A 17,883-nucleotide genomic window follows, 5' to 3' on the forward strand; every position below is an offset into this window, starting at 1 on the left:
TCAACGTGACCAAGACAAAGGAGATGATTGTGGACTACAGGAAAAAAAAGAGGACTGAGCACGCCCCCATTCTCATCGACGGGGCTGTAGTGGAACAGGTTGAGAGCTTCAAGTTCCTTGGTGTCCACATCACCAACGAACTATCATGGTCCAAACACACCAAGACAGTCGTGACGAGGGCACGACAAAGCCTATTCCCCCTCAGGAGACTGAAAAGATTTGGCATGGGTCCTCAGATCCTCAAATAATTCTACAACTGCACCATCAAGAGCATCCTGACAGGTTGCATCACCGCCTGGTATGGCAACTGCTCGGCCTCCGACCGCAAGGCACTACAGAGCAGAGCATATGAGCGGAGTGGAGCGAGCGTGGAGCGTGAGCGGACGGATTTTGAACAGAGCGCAGAGCGGCATTTTTAAAAGGACGGAGCGTCGCCCTATGTCCCGCTCCAATTTCGCTCGCTCACACGACGAGTCTGAAGCATGCTCAAGCCTGACCCAGAATCCATCTGTTTAATTTAATTTGTGTCGTCCATGAATTTGTATTTTATAGAGCGAGAGGAGCAGCAGCAGCAACAAGAGAAAAGGGTTGAGGAATTCAAACGTTTATTCACTGCACGCAAAGGCCCAACCATAACAAGGGACAGAAACGGAGAGCTGGATGTAGCATTTTTAAAAATGATTTTCATGGACTATGAACCGTTGAGTAAAGGAGAACGCGAAGGGATGCAACACTTCGCCAGCGCAGCTCAACCGGGCTACACCCCCCCCAAGAAACTATGATAAATCAGTACTTTACTTTGTCAAATTTACATCTGAGATGCCCCATTCACATGCTTCAGCTGGCGATCAAAAACGCCGTTAACGAGCACCACAACATTAATAGGCTGTTAGTGAAAGTCGGGCACCTGGTGAAAAGTGTACGCAAGAGCACAGAGGAAACCGACCAATTAGGTGTCTGCCCCACAAATGCCTGCGCCATTCGATGGAGCAGCCAGCTGCGGATGATTCAGTCGTTCATCCGGTTGTTCCAAAAAGACCCGTTATGGCAAAACAAACTCAAGTCTAATGTTGCTAACATCACCCTGAATCAAGTACGGCAGCTGACACACCTTGTCAGTGTGCTGACACCACTAGCAGACCTCACAGACAAAATGCAGCTGGGGAACCTGGGGATGATCCTCCCTGCTGTCACAGAAATCAAATCCCTGCTCACCGATTACACTCACGCTGCACTTCCAATGGGCATCGCTGCTTTTGCAGAAACATTGGCAGACAACGTGTCAATTCGCTATGGAATATACTATACTGATTAACATCTCATTTTAGCGTCAGTGTTAGATCCCCGTTTCAAGACAGAATGGATAATCCGAGATGAGTCTGTATGCAACAAATTCGGGGAGATAAAGTAAGGCTGTGGTTTAAGCTAAAAGTGAAATACATGCAGATTTTGTTCCTTTTTTGGAGTGAGCGGGGGGCGATTTGAGTGGAGCGCGATGCAAACTGCGTTGAGCGCTGAGCGATAATGAGCGGACTGGCCTGATGTGGCTTTGGGCGGGGGGAGCGGAGGGGTGAACAGCTCCGTGAGCGAGGAGCTGAGATTCTCACCGCTCCACTCCGCTCATATGCTCTGCTACAGAGGGTAGTGCGTACGGCCCAGTACATCACTGGGGCCAAGCTTCCTGCCATCCAGGACCTCTATACCAGGCGGTGTCAGAGGAAGGCCCTCAAAATTGTCAAAGACTCCAGCCACCCAAGTCATAGACTGTTCTCTCTGCTACCGCACGGCAAGCGGTACCGGAGTGCCAAGTCTAGGTCCAAAAGACTTATCAACAGCTTCTACCCCCAAGCCATAAGACTCCTGAACAGCTAATCATGGCTACCCGGACTATTTGCACTGCCCCCCCACCCCATCTTTTTACGCTGCTGCTACTCTGTTAATTATTTATGCATAGTCACTTTAACTCTACCCACATGTACATATTACCTCAACTACCTCAACTAGCCGGTGCCCCCGCACATTGACTCTGCACCGGTACCCCCCTGTATATATAGCCTCCCTACTGTTATTTTATTTTACTTCTGCTCTTTTTTTCTCAACACATTTTTGTTGTTGTTTTATTTTACTTTTTTCTTTAAAAATAAATGCACTGTTGGTTAAGGGCTGTAAGTAAGCATTTCACTGTAATGTCTACACCTGTTGTATTCGGCGCATGTGGCCAATAAAATTTGATTTGATTTGAAGATGCTGGAGGAAACAGGTACAAAAGTATCTACATCCACAGTAAAACTAGTCCTATATCGACATAAACTGAAAGGCCGCTCAGCAAGGAAGAAGCCACTGCTCCAAAACCGCCATAAAAAAGCCAAACTACGGTTTGCAACTGCACATGGGGACAAAGATCGTACTTTTTGGAGAAATGTCCTCTGGTCTGATGAAACAAAAATATAACTATTTGGCCATAATGACCATCGTTATGTTTGGAGGAAAAGGGGGGTGGCTTGCAAGCCGAAGAACACCATCCCAACCGTGAAGCACGGGGGTGGCAGCATCATGCTGTGGGGGTGCTTTGCTACAGGAGGGACTGGTGCACTTCACAAAATAGATTGCATCATGAGGAAGGAAAATGATGTAGATATATTGAAGCAACATCTCAAGACATCAGTCAGGAAGTTAAAGCTTGGTCGCAAATGGGTCTTCCAAATGGACAATGACCCCAAGCATAAGGGTCATTGTCCATTTGTCATTGTCCATAAGTTGTGGCAAAATGGCTTAAGGACAACAAAGTCAAGGTATTGGAGTGGCCATCACAAAGCCCTGACCTCAATCCTATAGAACATTTGTGGGCAGAACTGAAAAAGCATGTGTGAGCAAGGAGGCCTACAAACCTAACTCAGTTACACCATCTCTGTCAGGAGGAATGGGCCAAAATTCACCCAACTTATTGTGGGAAGCTTGTGGAAGGCTACCCGAAACGTTTGACCCAAGTTTTAAACAATTTAAAGGCAATGCTACCAAATACTAATTGAGTGTATGTAAACTTCTGACCCACAGGGAATGTGATGAAATAAATAAAAGCTGAAATAAATCATTTTCTCTACAATTATTCTGACATTTCACATTCTTAAAATAAAGTGGTGATCCTAACTGACCTAAGACAGTGAATTTTTACTAGGATTAAATGTCAGGAATTGTTGAAATGTATTTGGCTAAGGTGTATGTTAACCTCCTACTTCAACTGTATTAAGAGGGGTTTTCTCTCTCTCAGGTATGACAGCCAGAACCAGTATGCATATGTGGCCAGTGAGCGGCTGGGCAGGACACCTAGCTACCAGGAGCAGTATGTGTTTGTGTTCAGGTGAGACCAGGACACCTAGCCACCAGGAGCAGTATGTGTTTGTGTTCAGGTGAGGCCAGGACACCTAGCCACCAGGAGCAGTATGTGTTTGTGTTCAGGTGAGACCAGGACACCTAGCTACCAGGAGCAGTATGTGTTCAGGTGAGACCAGGACACCTAGCCACCAGGAGCAGTATGTGTTCAGGTGAGACCAGGACACCTAGCCACCAGGAGCAATATGTGTTCAGGTGAGACCAGGACACCTAGTCACCAGGAGCAGTATGTATTCAGGTGAGACCAGGACACCTAGCCACCAGGAGCAGTATGTGTTCAGGTGAGACCAGGACACCTAGCCACCAGGAGCAGTATGTGTTCAGGTGAGACCAGGACACCTAGCCACCAGGAGCAGTATGTGTTCAGGTGAGACCAGGACACCTAGCCACCAGGAGCAGTATGTGTTCAGGTGAGACCAGGACACCTAGCCACCAGGAGCAGTATGTGTTCAGGTGAGACCAGGACACCTAGCCACCAGGAACAGTATGTGTTCAGGTGAGACCAGGACACCTAGCCACCAGGAGCAGTATGTGTTCAGGTGAGACCAGGACACCTAGCTACCAGGAGCAGTATGTGTTCAGGTGAGACCAGGACACCTAGCCACCAGGAGCAGTATGTGTTCAGGTGAGACCAGGACACCTAGCTACCAGGAGCAGTATGTGTTTGTGTTCAGGTGAGACCAGGACACCTAGCCACCAGGAGCAGGACTGAGTCTGACAAGCTTTTTCATATGATTCTAAAAGTATGATTACTGTGCTTGTGTGTGTGCGTGTGTGTGTGTGTGTGTGTGTGCGTGTATGTGTGTGTGTGTAGGATTGGCTCGGTGACCGTAACAGATCAGTACCAGTATCCTGACATGTTGCCGGGAGACGAGGATGCCTTCTCCAGAGAACCCTTCATAGTCCGCCTCCACACCCCCAAGACAGGTAGCACTGCTGTTATGAGCTGTCATAGGGCTGTTATGAGCTGTCATAGGGCTGTTATGAGCTGTTATAGGGGTGTTATAAGCTATCATAGGGCTGTTATGAGCTGTCATAGGGCTGTTATGAGCTGTCATAGGGGTGTTATGAGCTGTCATAGGGGTGTTATAAGCTATCATAGGGCTGTTATGAGCTGTTATAGGGCTGTTATGAGCTGTCATAGGGCTGTTATGAGCTATCATAGGGCTGTTATGAGCTGTCATAGGGCTGTTATGAGCTGTCATAGGGGTGTTATAAGCTATCATAGGGGTGTTATGAGCTGTCATAGGGGTGTTATAAGCTATCATAGGGCTGTTATGAGCTATCATAGGGCTGTTATGAGCTGTCATAGGGCTGTTATAGGGCTGTTATGAGCTGTTATAGGGGTGTTATAAGCTATCATAGGGCTGTTATGAGCTGTCATAGGGCTGTTATGAGCTGTTATAGGGCTGTTATAAGCTATCATAGGGCTGTTATGAGCTGTCATAGGGCTGTTATGAGCTGTTATGAGCTGTTATGAGCTGTTATAGGGGTGTTATGAGCTATCATAGGGCTGTTATAGGGCTGTTATGAGCTGTCATAGGGCTGTTATGAGCTGTTATAGGGCGGCAGGTAGCTTAGTGGTTAAGAGCGTTGTGCCAGTAACCGAAAGGTCGCTGGTTCTAATCCCCTGGCCGACTAGGTGAAAAATCTGTCGATGTACCCTTGAGCAAGGTACTTAACCCTAATTGCTCATGTAAGTCGCTCTGGATAAGAGCGTCTGCTAAATGAGTAAAATGTAAAATGTAAATGTAAATGTTATAGGGGTGTTATAAGCTATCATAGGGCTGTTATGAGCTATCATAGGGGTGTTATAGGGCTGTTATGAGCTGTCATAGGGCTGTTATGAGCTGTCATAGGGCTGTTATGAGCTGTCATAGGGCTGTTATGAGCTGTTATGAGCTGTTATAGGGCTGTTATGAGCTGTTATAGGGCTGTTATGAGCTGTTATAGGGCTGTTATGAGCTATCATAGGGCTGTTATGAGCTGTTATAGGGGTGTTATGAGCTGTTATAGGGGTGTTACAAACAGTAGTAAAATGTTATTACAGGTACATTCAGGTAAAACTATGGAGTTAGAATAAAACAGACATGACATCACACCACACATGGACTCCTGTTTCTGTCTCTCTCTCTCTCTCTCTCTCTCTCTCTCTCAATTCAATTCAATTTCAATGTAAGGGCTTTATTGGCATGGGAAACGTGTGTTAACATTGCCAAAGCAAGTGAAGTAGATAGTAAACAAAAGTGAAATAAACAATAAATATTAACAGTAAACATTACACTCAGAAGTTCCAAAAGAATAAAGACATTTCAAATGTCATATTATGTATATATACAGTGTTGTAACGATGTGCAAATAGTTAAAGTAGAAATGGGAAAATAAATAAACATAAATATGGGTTGTATTTACAATGGTGTTTGTTCTTCACTGGTTGCCCTTTTCTTGTGGCAACAGGTCACAAATCTTGCAGCTGTGATGGCACACTGTGGTTTTTCACCCAGTAGATAAGGGAGTTTATCAAAATTGGGTTTGTTTTCGAATTCTTTGTGGATCGCTGTAATCTGAGGGAAATATGTGTCTCTAATATGGTCATACATTTGGCAGGAGGTTAGGAAGTGCAGCTCAGTTTCCACCTCATTTTGTGGGCAGTGTGCACATAGCCTGTCTTCTCTTGAGAGCCAGGTCTGCCTACGGCGGCCTTTCTCAATAGCAAGGCTATGCTCACTGAGTCTGTACATAGTCAAAGCTTTCTTTAAGTTAGGGTCAGTCACAGTGGTCAGGTATTCTGCCACTGTGTACTCTCTGTTTAGGGCCAAATAGCATTCTAGTTTGCTCTGTTTATTTGTTTGTTCTTTCCAATGTGTCAAGTAATTCTCTTTTTGTTTTCTCATGATTTGGTTGGGTCTAATTGTGTTGTTGTTGTTGTTGTTGTCCTGGGGCTGTGTGGGGTCTGTTTGTGTTTGTGAACAGAGCCCCAGGACAAGCTTACTTAGGGGACTCTTCTCCAAGTTCATCTCTCTGTAGGTGATGGCTTTGTTATGGAAGGTTTGGGAATCGCTTCCTTTTAAGTGGTTATAGAATTTAACGGCTCTTTTCTGGATTTTGATAATTAGCGGGTATTGGCCTAATTCTGCTCTGCATGCATTATTTGGTGTTTTACGTTGTACACGGAGGATGTTTTTGCAGAATTCTGCATGCAGAGTCTCAATTGGGTGTTTGTCCCATTTTGTGAATTCTTGGTTGGTGAGCGGACCCCAGACCTCAGAACCATAAAGGGCAATGGGTTCTATAACTGATTCAAGTATTTTTAGCCAGATCCTAATTGGTATGTCAAATTTTATGTTCCTTTTGATGGCATAGAAGGCCCTTCTTGCCTTGTCTCTCAGATCGTTCACAGCTTTGTGGAAGTTACCTGTGGCGCTGATGTTTAGGCCGAGGTATGTATAGTTTTTTGTGTGCTCTAGGGCAACGGTGTCTAGATGGAATTTGTATTTGTGGTCCTGGCAACTGGACCTTTTTTGGAACACCATTATTTTTGTCTTACTGAGATTTACTGTCAGGGCCCAGGTCTGACAGAATCTGTGCAGAAGATCTAGGTGCTGCTGTAGGCCCTCCTTGGTTGGTGACAGAAGCACCAGATCATCAGCAAACAGAAGACATTTGACTTCAGATTCTAGTAGGGTGAGGCCGGGTGCTGCAGACTGTTCTAGTGCCCTCGCCAATTCATTGATATATATGTTGAAGAGGGTGGGGCTTAAACTGCATCCCTGTCTCACCCCACGGCCCTGTGGAAAGAAATGTGTGTGTTTTTTGCCAATTTTAACCGCACACTTGTTGTTTGTGTACATGGATTTTATAATGTCGTATATTTTTCCCCCAACCCCACTTTCCATCAATTTGTATAGCAGACCCTCATGCCAAATTGAGTCAAAAGCTTTTTAGAAATCAACAAAGCATGAGAAGACTTTGCCTTTGTTTTGGTTTGTTTGTTTGTCAATTAGGGTGTCTCTCTCTCTCTCTCTCTCTCTCTGTCTCTCTCTATCTCTGTCTCTCTCTCTGTCTCTCTCTCTCTGTCTGTCTCTCTGTCTCTCTCTCTCTGTCTCTCTCTGTCTCTCTCTCTCTGTCTTTCTGTCTCTGTCTCTCTGTCTTTCTGTCTCTGTCTCTCTCTCTCTGTCTTTCTGTCTCTGTCTCTCTCTCTCTGTCTCTCTGTATCTGTCTCTCTGTCTCTCTGTCTCTCTCTCAATTTCAATTCAATGTAAGGGCTTTATTGGCATGGGAAACGTATGTTAACATTGCCAAAGCAAGTGAAGTAGAAAGTAAACAAAAGTGAAATAAACAATAAATATTAACAGTAAACATTACACTCAGAAGTTTCAAAAGAATAAAGACATTTCAAATGTCATATTATGTCTATATACAGTGTTGTAACGATGTGCAAATAGTTAAAGTACAAATGGGAAAATAAATCAACATAAATATGGGTTGTATTTACAATGGTGTTTGTCCTTCACTGATTGCCCTTTTCTTGTGGCAACAGGTCACAAATCTTGCTGCTGTGATGGCACACTGTGGTATTTCACCCAGTAGATATGGGAGTTTATCAAAATTTAGTTTGTTTTCTAATTCTTTGTGGGTCTGCGTAATCTGAGGGAGGTATGTGTCTCTAATATGGTCATACATTTGGCAGGAGGTTAGGAAGTGCAGCTCAGTTTCAACCTCATTTTGTGGGCAGTGTGCACATAGCCTGTCTTCTCTTGAGAGCCAGGTCTGCCTATGGCGGCCTTTCTCAACAGCAAGGCTATGATCACTGAGTCTGTACATAGTCAAAGCTTTCCTTAAGTTTGGGTCAGTCACAGTGGTCAGGTATTCTGCCACTGTGTACTCTCTGTTTAGGGCCAAATAGCATTCTAGTTTGCGCTGTTTTTTTGTTAATTCTTTCCAATGTGTCAAGTAATTATCTTTTTGTTTTTTCATGATTTGGTTGGGTCTAATTGTATTGTTGTCCTGGGGCTCTGTGGGGTCTGTTTGTGTTTGTGAACAGAGCCCCAGGACCAGCTTGCTTAGGGGACTCTTCTCCAAGTTCATCTCTCTGTAGGTGATGGCTTTGTTATGGAAGGTTTGGGAATCGCTTCCTTTTAAGTGGTTATAGAATTTAACGGCTCTTTTCTGGATTTTGATAATTAGCGGGTATTGGCCTAATTCTGCTCTGCATGCATTATTTGGTGTTTTACGTTGTACACTGAGGACATTTTTGCAGAATTCTGCATGCAGAGGCTCAATTTGGTGTTTGTCCCATTTTGTGAAAACTTGGTTGGTGAGCGGAACCCAGACCTCACAACCATAAAGGGCAATGGGTTCTATAACTGATTCAAGTATTTTTTGCCAGATCCTAATTGGTATGTCGAATTTTATGTTCCTTTTGATGGCATAGAAGGCCCTTCTTGCCTTGTCTCTCAGATCGTTCACAGCTTTGTGGAAGTTACCTGTGGCGCTGATGTTTAGGCCGAGGTATGTATAGTTTTTTCTGTGCTCTAGGGCAACGTGTCTAGATGGAATTTGTATTTGTGGTCCTGGCAACTGGACCTTTTTTGGAACACCATTATTTTTGTCTTACTGAGATTTACTGTCAGGGCCCAGGTCTGGCAGAATCTGTGCAGAAGATCTAGGTGCTGCTGTAGGCCCTCCTTGGTTGGTGACAGAAGCACCAGATCATCAGCAAACATTAGACATTTTACTTCAGATTCTAGTAGGGTGAGGCCGGGTGCTGCAGACTGTTCTAGTGCCCTCGCCAATTCGTATATACAGTGGCTTTCGAAAGTATTCACCCCCCTTGGCATTTTTCCTATTTTGTTGCCTTACAACCTGGAATTAAAATGGATTTTGGGGGGGGGGTTTGTATCATTTGATTTACACAACATGCCTACCACTTTGAAGATGCAAAATATTTTTTATTGTGAAACAAACAAGAAATAAGACAAAAAAACAGAAAACTTGAGCTTGCATAACTATTTACCCCCCCCCCCCCCCCCCCCAAAGTCAATACTTTGTAGAGCAACCTTTTGCAGTAATTACAGCTGCAAGTCTCTTGGGGTATGTCTCTATAAGCTTGGCACATCTATCCACTGGGATTTTTGCCCATTCTTCAAGGCAAAACTTCTCCAGCTCCTTCAAGTTGGATGGGTTCCGCTGGTGTACAGCAATCTTTAAGTCATACCACAGATTCTCAATTGGATTGAGGTCTGGGCTTTGACTAGGCCATTCCAAGACATTTAAATGTTTCCCCTTAAACCACTCGAGTGTTGCTTTAGCAGTATGCTTAGGGTCATTGTCCTACTGGAAGGTGAACCTCCGTCCCAGTCTCAAATCTCTGGAAGACTGAAACAGGTTTCCCTCAAGAATTTCCCTGTATTTAGCATCATCCCCACAGCATGATGCTGCCACCACCATGCTTCTGGGGATGGTGTTCTCGGGGTGATGAGTTGTTGGGTTTGCGCCAGACATAGCATTTTCCTTGATGGCCAAAAAGCTTGATTTTAGTCTCATCTGACCAGAGTACCTTCTTCCATATGTTTGGGGAGTCTCCCACATGCCTTTTGGTGAACACCAAACGTGTTTGCTTATTTTTTTCATTAAGCAATGGCTTTTTTCTGGCCACTCTTGTGTACGGCTTAAAGTGGTCCTATGGACAAATACTCCAATCTCCGCTGTGGAGCTTTGCAGCTCCTTCAGGGTTATCTTTGGTCTCTTTGTTGCCTCTCTGATTAATACCCTCCTTGCCTGGTCCGTGAGTTTTGGTGGGCGGCCCTCTCTTGGCAGGTTTGTTGTGGTGCCATATTCTTTCAATTTTTTAATAATGGATTTAATGGTGCGCCGTGGGATGTTCAAAGTTTCAGTTATTTTTTTATAACCCAACCCTGATCTGTACTTCTCCCCAACTTTGTCCCTGACCTGTTTGGAGAGCTCCTTGGTTTTCATGGTGCCGCTTGCTTGGTGGTTCCCCTTGCTTAGTGGTGTTGTAGACTCTGGGGGCCTTTCAGAACAGGTGTATATATATATACTGAGATCATATGAAACTTATATTGCACACCGGTGGACTTCATTTAACTAATTATGTGACTCCTGAAGGTAATTGGTTGCACCAGATCTTATTTAGGGGCTTCATAGTAAAGGGGGTGAATTCATATGCACGCACCACTTTTCCATTATTTATTTTTTTTGAATTTTTTGATACAAGTTATTTTTATCATTTCACTTCACCAATTTGGACTGTTTTGTGTTTGTCCAATACATTAAATCCAAATAAAAATCAATTTAAATTACAGGTTGTAATGCAACAAAATAGGAAAAACGCCTAGGGGGATGAATACTTTTGCAAGGCACTGTATATATGTTGAAGAGGGTGGGGCTTAAACTGCATCCCTGTCTCACCCCACGGTCCTGTGGAAAGAAATGTGTGCTTTTTGCCAATTTTAACCGCACACTTGTTGTTTGTGTACATGGATTTTATAATGTTGTATGTTCTTTCCCCAACACCACTTTCCATCAATTTGTATAACAGACCCTCATGCCAAATTGAGTCAAAAGCTTTTTTGAAATCAACAAAGCTTGAGATGGCTTTGCCTTTGTTTTGGTTTGTTTGTTTGTCAATTAGGGTATGCAGGGTGAATATGTGGTCTGTCATACGGTAATTTGGTAAAAAGCCAATTTGACATTTGCTCAGTACATTGTTTTCACTGAGGAAATGAACTAGTCTGCTGTTAATGATAATGCAGAGGATTTTCCCAAGGTTGCTGTTGACGCATATCCCACGGTAGTTATTGGGGTCAAATTTGTCTCCACCTTTGTGGATTGGGGTGATCCGTCCTTGGTTCCAAATATTGGGGAAGATGCCAGAGCTAAGGATGATGTTAAAGAGTTTAAGTATAGCCAATTGGAGTTTGTGGTCTGTATATTTTATCATTTCATTGAGGATACCATCAACACCACATCAACACCTTTTTGGGTTGGAGGGTTTGTATTTTGTCCTGTAGTTCATTCAATGTAATTGGATAATCCAGTGGGTTCTGGTAGTCTTTAATAGTTGATTCTAAGATTTGCATTTGATCATGTATATTTTTTTACATTTATTTATTTTTTGCTGTTTGTTCTTTGTTATAGGGCCAAAAAGATTGGAGAAGTGGTTTACCCATACATCTCCATTTTGGATAGATAGCTCTTCGTGTTGTTGTTTGTTTAGTGTTTTCCAATTTTCCCAGAAGTGGTTAGAGTCTATGGATTCTTCAATTACATTGAGCTGATTTCTGACATGCTGTTCCTTCTTTTTCCGTAGTGTATTTCTGTATTGTTTTAGTTATTCACCATAGTGAAGGCATAGGCTCAGGTTTTCTGGGTCTCTATGTTTTTGGTTGGATAGGTTTCTCAATTTCTTTCTTAGGTTTTGCATTCTTCATCAAACCATTTGTCATTGTTGTTACTTTTCGGTATTCTGTTTCAGATTTTTAGTTTTGATAGGGAAGCTGAGAGGTCAAATATACTGTTTAGGTTTTCTACTGCCAAGTTTACACCTTCACTATTACAGTGGAACGTTTTGTCCAGGAAGTTGTCTAAAAGGGATTGAATTTATTGTTGCCTAATTGTTTTTTTGGTAGGTTTCGACACTACTTTCCTTCCATCTATAGCATGTCTTAATATTATTCCATTCCTTTGGCTTTGATGCCTCATGATTCAGTATTGCTCTGTTCAAGTAGACTGTGATTTTGCTGTGGTCTGATAGGGGTGTCAGTGGGCTGATTGTGAACGCTCTGAGTGACTCTGGGTTGAGGTCAGTGATAAAGTAGTCTACAGTACTACTGCCAAGAGATGAGCTACAGGTGTACCTACCATAGGAGTCCCCTCGAAGCCTACCATTGACTATGTACATACCCAGAGTGCGACAGAGCTGCAGGAGTTGTGACCCATTTCTGTTGGTTATGTTGTCGTAATTGTGCCTAGGGGGGCATATGGGGGAGGGAATGCTGTCACCTCCAGGTAGGTGTTTATCCCCCTGTGTGCTGATGGTGTCAGGTTCTTGTCCAGTTCTGGCATTTAGGCCGCCACGGACTAGTACATGTCCCTGGGTCTGGAAATGATTGATTTCCCCCTCCAGGATGGAGAAACTGTCTTCATTAAAGTATGGGGATTCTAGTGGGGGGATATAGGCAGCACACAGGAGGACATTTTTCTCTGTTGAGATCATTTATTTTTCAATTTCTAGCCAAATGTAAAATGTTCCTGTTTTGATTAATTTAATAGAGTGAGTTAGGTCTGCTCTATACCAAATTGGCATACCCCCTGAGTCCCTTCTCTGTTTCACACCTGGTAGTTTGGTGGATGGGACTACCAGCTCTCTGTAGCCTAGAGGGCAACCAGTGGGTCCGTCTCCTCTATACCATGTTTCTTGTAGGATGACAATGTCTGTATTTCTGATTTCTTTGGTAAAGTCCAGGTTCCTGCTCTTTAGGGTCTGTGCTGACTGGAGTGTGTTCACCTGCTGTTCCAGCTCCACCTGCCTTACCTCCAGCTGGGTGAATTTATCCTTCATTTTAATGAGGGAGTAGTACTCTGTGCTGGGAAGTTGACTTTCTGCTTGGGGTTGCTCTGTGGGGTTATTTAATGAAGAGGTCTGGTCTGACCCACTCGGGGTGGGGGTATCTTTCTCAAGGGAGAGCGTCTCCTGCTGAGCTATTTTGTTGATTAGGTGAAAGTCCAGCTGAAACTGTTTGGGGTTGCCCTGTACCAATACTGTTCCAGATTTATAGAGATTTACAGTGGGGAAAGAAAGTATTTAGTCAGCCACCAATTGTGCAAGTTCTCCCACTTAAAAAGATGAGAGAGGCCTGTAATTTTCATCATAGGTACACGTCAACTATGACAGACAAAATGAGAAAAAAAAATCCAGAAAATCACATTGTAGGATTTTTTATGAATTTATTTGCAAATTATGGTGGAAAATAAGTATTTGGTCAATGACAAAAGTTTGTCAATACTTTGTTATATACCCTTTGTTTGCAATTACACAGGTCAAACGTTTTCTGTAAGTCTTCACAAGGTTTTCACACACTGTTGCTGGTATTTTGGCCCATTCCTCCATGCAGATCTCCTCTAGAGCAGTGATGTTTTGGGGCTGTCGCTGGGCAACATGGACTTTCAACTCCCTCCAAATATTTTCTATGGAGTTGAGATCTGGAGACTGGCTAGGCCACTCCAGGACCTTGAAATGCTTCTTACGAAGCCACTCCTTCGTTGCCCGGGCGGTGTGTTTGGGATCATTGTCATACTGAAAGACCCAGCCACGTTTCATCTTCAATGCCCTTGCTGATGGAAGGAGGTTTTCACTAAAAATCTCACGATACATGGCCCCATTCATTCTTTCCTTTACACAGATCAGTCGTCCTGGTCCCTTTGCAGAAAAACAGCCCCAAAGCATGATGTTTCCACCCCCATGCTTCACAGTAGGTATGGTGTTCTTTGGATGCAACTCAGCATTCTTTGTCCTCCAAACATGACGAGTTGAGTTTTTACCAAAAAGTTCTATTTTGGTTTCATCTGACCATATGACATTCTCCCAATCCTCTTCTGGATCATCCAAATGCACTCTAGCAAACTTCAGACGGGCCTGGACATGTACTGGCTTAAGCAGGGGGACACGTCTGGCACTGCAGGATTTGAGTCCCTGGCGGCGTAGTGTGTTACTGATGGTAGGCTTTGTTACTTTGGTCCCAGCTCTCTGCAGGTCATTCACTAGGTCCCCCCGTGTGGTTTTGGGATTTTTGCTCACCATTCTTGTGATCATTTTGACCCCACAGGGTGAGATCTTGCGTGGAGCCCCAGATCGAGGGACATTATCAGTGGTCTTGTATGTCTTCCATTTCCTAATAATTGCTCCCATAGTTGATTTCTTCAAACCAAGCTGCTTACCTATTGCAGATTCAGTCTTCCCAGCCTGGTGCAGGTCTACAATTTTGTTTCTGGTGTCCTTTGACAGCTCTTTGGTCTTGGCCATAGTGGAGTTTGGAGTGTGACTGTTTGAGGTTGTGGACAGGTGTCTTTTATACTGATAACATGTTCAAACAGGTGCCATTAATACAGGTAACGAGTGGAGGACAGAGGAGCCTCTTAAAGAAGAAGTTACAGGTCTGTGAGAGCCAGAAATCTTGCTTGTTTGTAGGTGACCAAATACTTATTTTCCACCATAATTTGCAAATAAATTCATAAAAAATCCTACAATGTGATTTTCTGGATTTTTTAAAATCATTTTGTCTGTCATAGTTGACGTGTACCTATGATGAAAATTACAGGCCTCTCTCATCTTTTTAAGTGGGAGAACTTGCGCAATTGGTGGCTGACTAAATACTTTTTTTCCCCACTGTATATTAGCTGACTCAGAGTCCTCGTTGTCTAGTATCCTGAGTTTCCACCCATCGCTAACACCTCCCCTCTTAACAGAGGGGTAGTGTGCTAATATAGCACTGTGCCATGCCAGGGGATGGTCTGTGTAGAAGATAAGGTTGCTTATGTTCTCATTTTTATAATAGTCTGCAAAAAGTGTCTCTTGATTTCCCATAAGGAGCTTCATTTTGTACTCTTTTCGTGTCTTATCATTCTTTACATACAGAGGGTACTGTATTTTAATTACCTCTGAACAGCGGGAGGGTGCTTCTAAGGCCTCTCCATTTGGTTGGGGTAGACTGTGCGACTCTCCTGCCATTGTTGGGCTCAAGGGCTTTGACACCTCTCACTTCACACGTCAGTGCTAATTGAAGTTGTATCTCTTTGTCCTAGCAAGCTTGGTAGCCTTAGCATTCAGTCCTTATAAAGTAAAATACAGTGGGGAAAAAAAGTATTTAGTCAGCCACCAATTGTGCAAGTTCTCCCACTTAAAAAGATGAGAGAGGCCTGTAATTTTCATCATAGGTACACGTCAACTATGACAGACAAAATGAGAAAAAAAAATCCAGAAAATCACATTGTAGGATTTTTAATGAATTTATTTGCAAATTATGGTGGAAAATAAGTATTTGGTCAATAACAAAAGTTTCTCAATACTTTGTTATATACCCTTTGTTGGCAATGACACAGGTCAAACGTTTTCTGTAAGTCTTCACAAGGTTTTCACACACTGTTGCTGGTATTTTGGCCCATTCCTCCATGCAGATCTCCTCTAGAGCAGTGATGTTTTGGGGCTGTCGCTGGGCAACACGGACTTTCAACTCCCTCCAAAGATTTTCTATGGGGTTGAGATCTGGGGACTGGCTAGGCCACTCCAGGACCTTGAAATGCTTCTTACGAAGCCACTCCTTCATTGCCCGGGCGGTGTGTTTGGGATCATTGTCATGCTGAAAGACCTAGCCACGTTTCATCTTCAATGCCCTTGCTGATGGAAGGAGGTTTTCACTCAAAATCTCACGATACATGGCCCCATTCATTCTTTCCTTTACACGGATCAGTCGTCCTGGTCCCTTTGCAGAAAAACAGCCCCAAAGCATGATGTTTCCACCCCCATGCTTCACAGTAGGTATGGTGTTCTTTGGATGCAACTCAGCATTCTTTGTCCTCCAAACACGACGAGTTGAGTTTTTACCAAAAAGTTATATTTTGGTTTCATCTGACCATATGACATTCTCCCAATCCTCTTCTGGATCATCCAAATGCACTCTAGCAAACTTCAGACAGGCCTGGACATGTACTGGCTTAAGCAGAGGGACACGTCTTGCACTGCAGGATTTGAGTCCCTGGCGGCGTAGTGTGTTACTGATGGTAGGCTTTGTTACTTTGGTCCCAGCTCTCTGCAGGTCATTCACTAGGTCCCCCCGTGTGGTTCTGGGATTTTTGCTCACCATTCTTGTGATCATTTTGACCCCACGGGGTGAGATCTTGCGTGGAGCCCCAGATCGAGGGAGATTATCAGTGGTCTTGTATGTCTTCCATTTCCTAATAATTGCTCCCACAGTTGATTTCTTCAAACCAAGCTGCTTACCTATTGCAGATTCAGTCTTACCAGCCTGGTGCAGGTCTACAATTTTGTTTCTGGTGTCCTTTGACAGCTCTTTGGTCTTGGCCATAGTGGAGTTTGGAGTGTGACTGTTTGAGGTTGTGGACAGGTGTCTTTTATACTGATAACAAGTTCAAACAGGTGACATTAATACAGGTAACGAGTGGAGGACAGAGGAGCCTCTTAAAGAAGAAGTTACAGGTCTGTGAGAGCCAGAAATCTTGCTTGTTTGTAGGTGACCAAATACTTATTTTCCACCATAATTTGCAAATAAATAAATTAAAAATCCTACAATGTGATTTTCTGGATTTATTTTTCTCATTTTGTCTGTCATAGTTGACGTGTACCTATGATGAAAATTACAGGCCTCTCTCATCTTTTTAAGTGGGAGAACTTGCACAATTGGTGGCTGACTAAATACTTTTTTTCCCCACTGTATATCATTGTAATGTATTTTTCTTCTTGGTTTTTTAAAGTATAAAATAGCTTCAGACTAAACATTACTCACTCAGTTCCAGGTTGGATGGTGTTTTCAGGTTTCTGTTTGTTTGCCAGAGCATTTGCTGTATAGTTTGGGAATAGTCATCCTTGGTAGTAGAAAGCCTTCCAGGTAATTCTGTCCAAAATCAGGTTGTAGGTTTTGGAGTTTTGATTTGGAGTGAAGGTTATTGTGGAGGGTAGCTTCCTGTATATGTCCCTGCCAAAAAAATAATTTTTGTAAAAACAAGCTGAAAAATTATCTCTCTGTCGCTCTCTCTCTGTCTCTCTCTCTCTCTCTCTCTGCATGGGAAACATATGTTAACATTGCCAAAGCAAGTGAAATAGATAATAAACAAAAGTGAAATGAACAATAAAACATTTACAGTAAACATTTCAAATGTCATATTATGTCTATATACAGTGTAACAATGTGCAAATAGTTAAAGTACAAATGGGAAAATAAATCAACATAAATATGGGTTGTATTTACAATGGTGTTTGTTCTTCACTGGTTGCCATTTTCTTGTGGCAACAGGTCACAAATCTTGCTGCTGTGATGGCACACTGTGGTATCTCACCCAATAGAAATGGGAGTTTATCAAAATTGGATTTGTTTTCTGAATTCTTAGTGGGTCTGTGTAATCTGAGGGAAATAGGTTTGGAGTTTTGGTTTGGAATGAAGGTTATGTTGTGGAGGGTAGCATCCTGTATATGTCCCTGCCAAGAAATCACATTTGATCTAACTCTAAATCTACATTTTTTGTAAAAACATGCTGAAAAATGCGGGAGCTCTCTCTCTATCCTAAACCTCTTGATCTCTACTCTCTCTCTCTGTCTCTCCTCTCTCTCTCTCTCTCTCTCTCTCTCTCTCTCTGCCTCTCTCTGTCTCTCCTCTCTCTCTCTCTGCCTCTCTCTCTCTCTGTCTCTGTCTCGCTCTCTGTCTCTCTGTCTCTCTCTCTCAATTCATTTCAATTCAATTC

The 17,883-nt window shown here is 43.2% G+C and overlaps 1 protein-coding gene across 3 annotated transcripts in view; it reads left to right on the plus strand.

Moving 5' to 3' along the window:
- The window catches only part of LOC311149719 (deoxyribonuclease gamma-like), a 35,455-nt gene that overhangs the window by 7,252 nt on the left and 10,320 nt on the right, over positions 1-17,883 (plus strand). For all 3 annotated transcript variants that reach the window (XM_084186929.1, XM_084186927.1, XM_084186928.1), the window contains exons 4-5: positions 3,269-3,358; positions 4,205-4,317. In XM_084186929.1, coding sequence (XP_084043055.1) covers positions 3,269-3,358; positions 4,205-4,317 — 203 coding nt within the window. The remainder of the gene's footprint in view (positions 1-3,268; positions 3,359-4,204; positions 4,318-17,883) is intronic.

Source organism: Coregonus lavaretus (assembly GCF_964263955.1).
Source record: "Coregonus lavaretus genome assembly, chromosome: 22".
Classification (NCBI taxonomy): Eukaryota; Metazoa; Chordata; class Actinopteri; order Salmoniformes; family Salmonidae; genus Coregonus; species Coregonus lavaretus.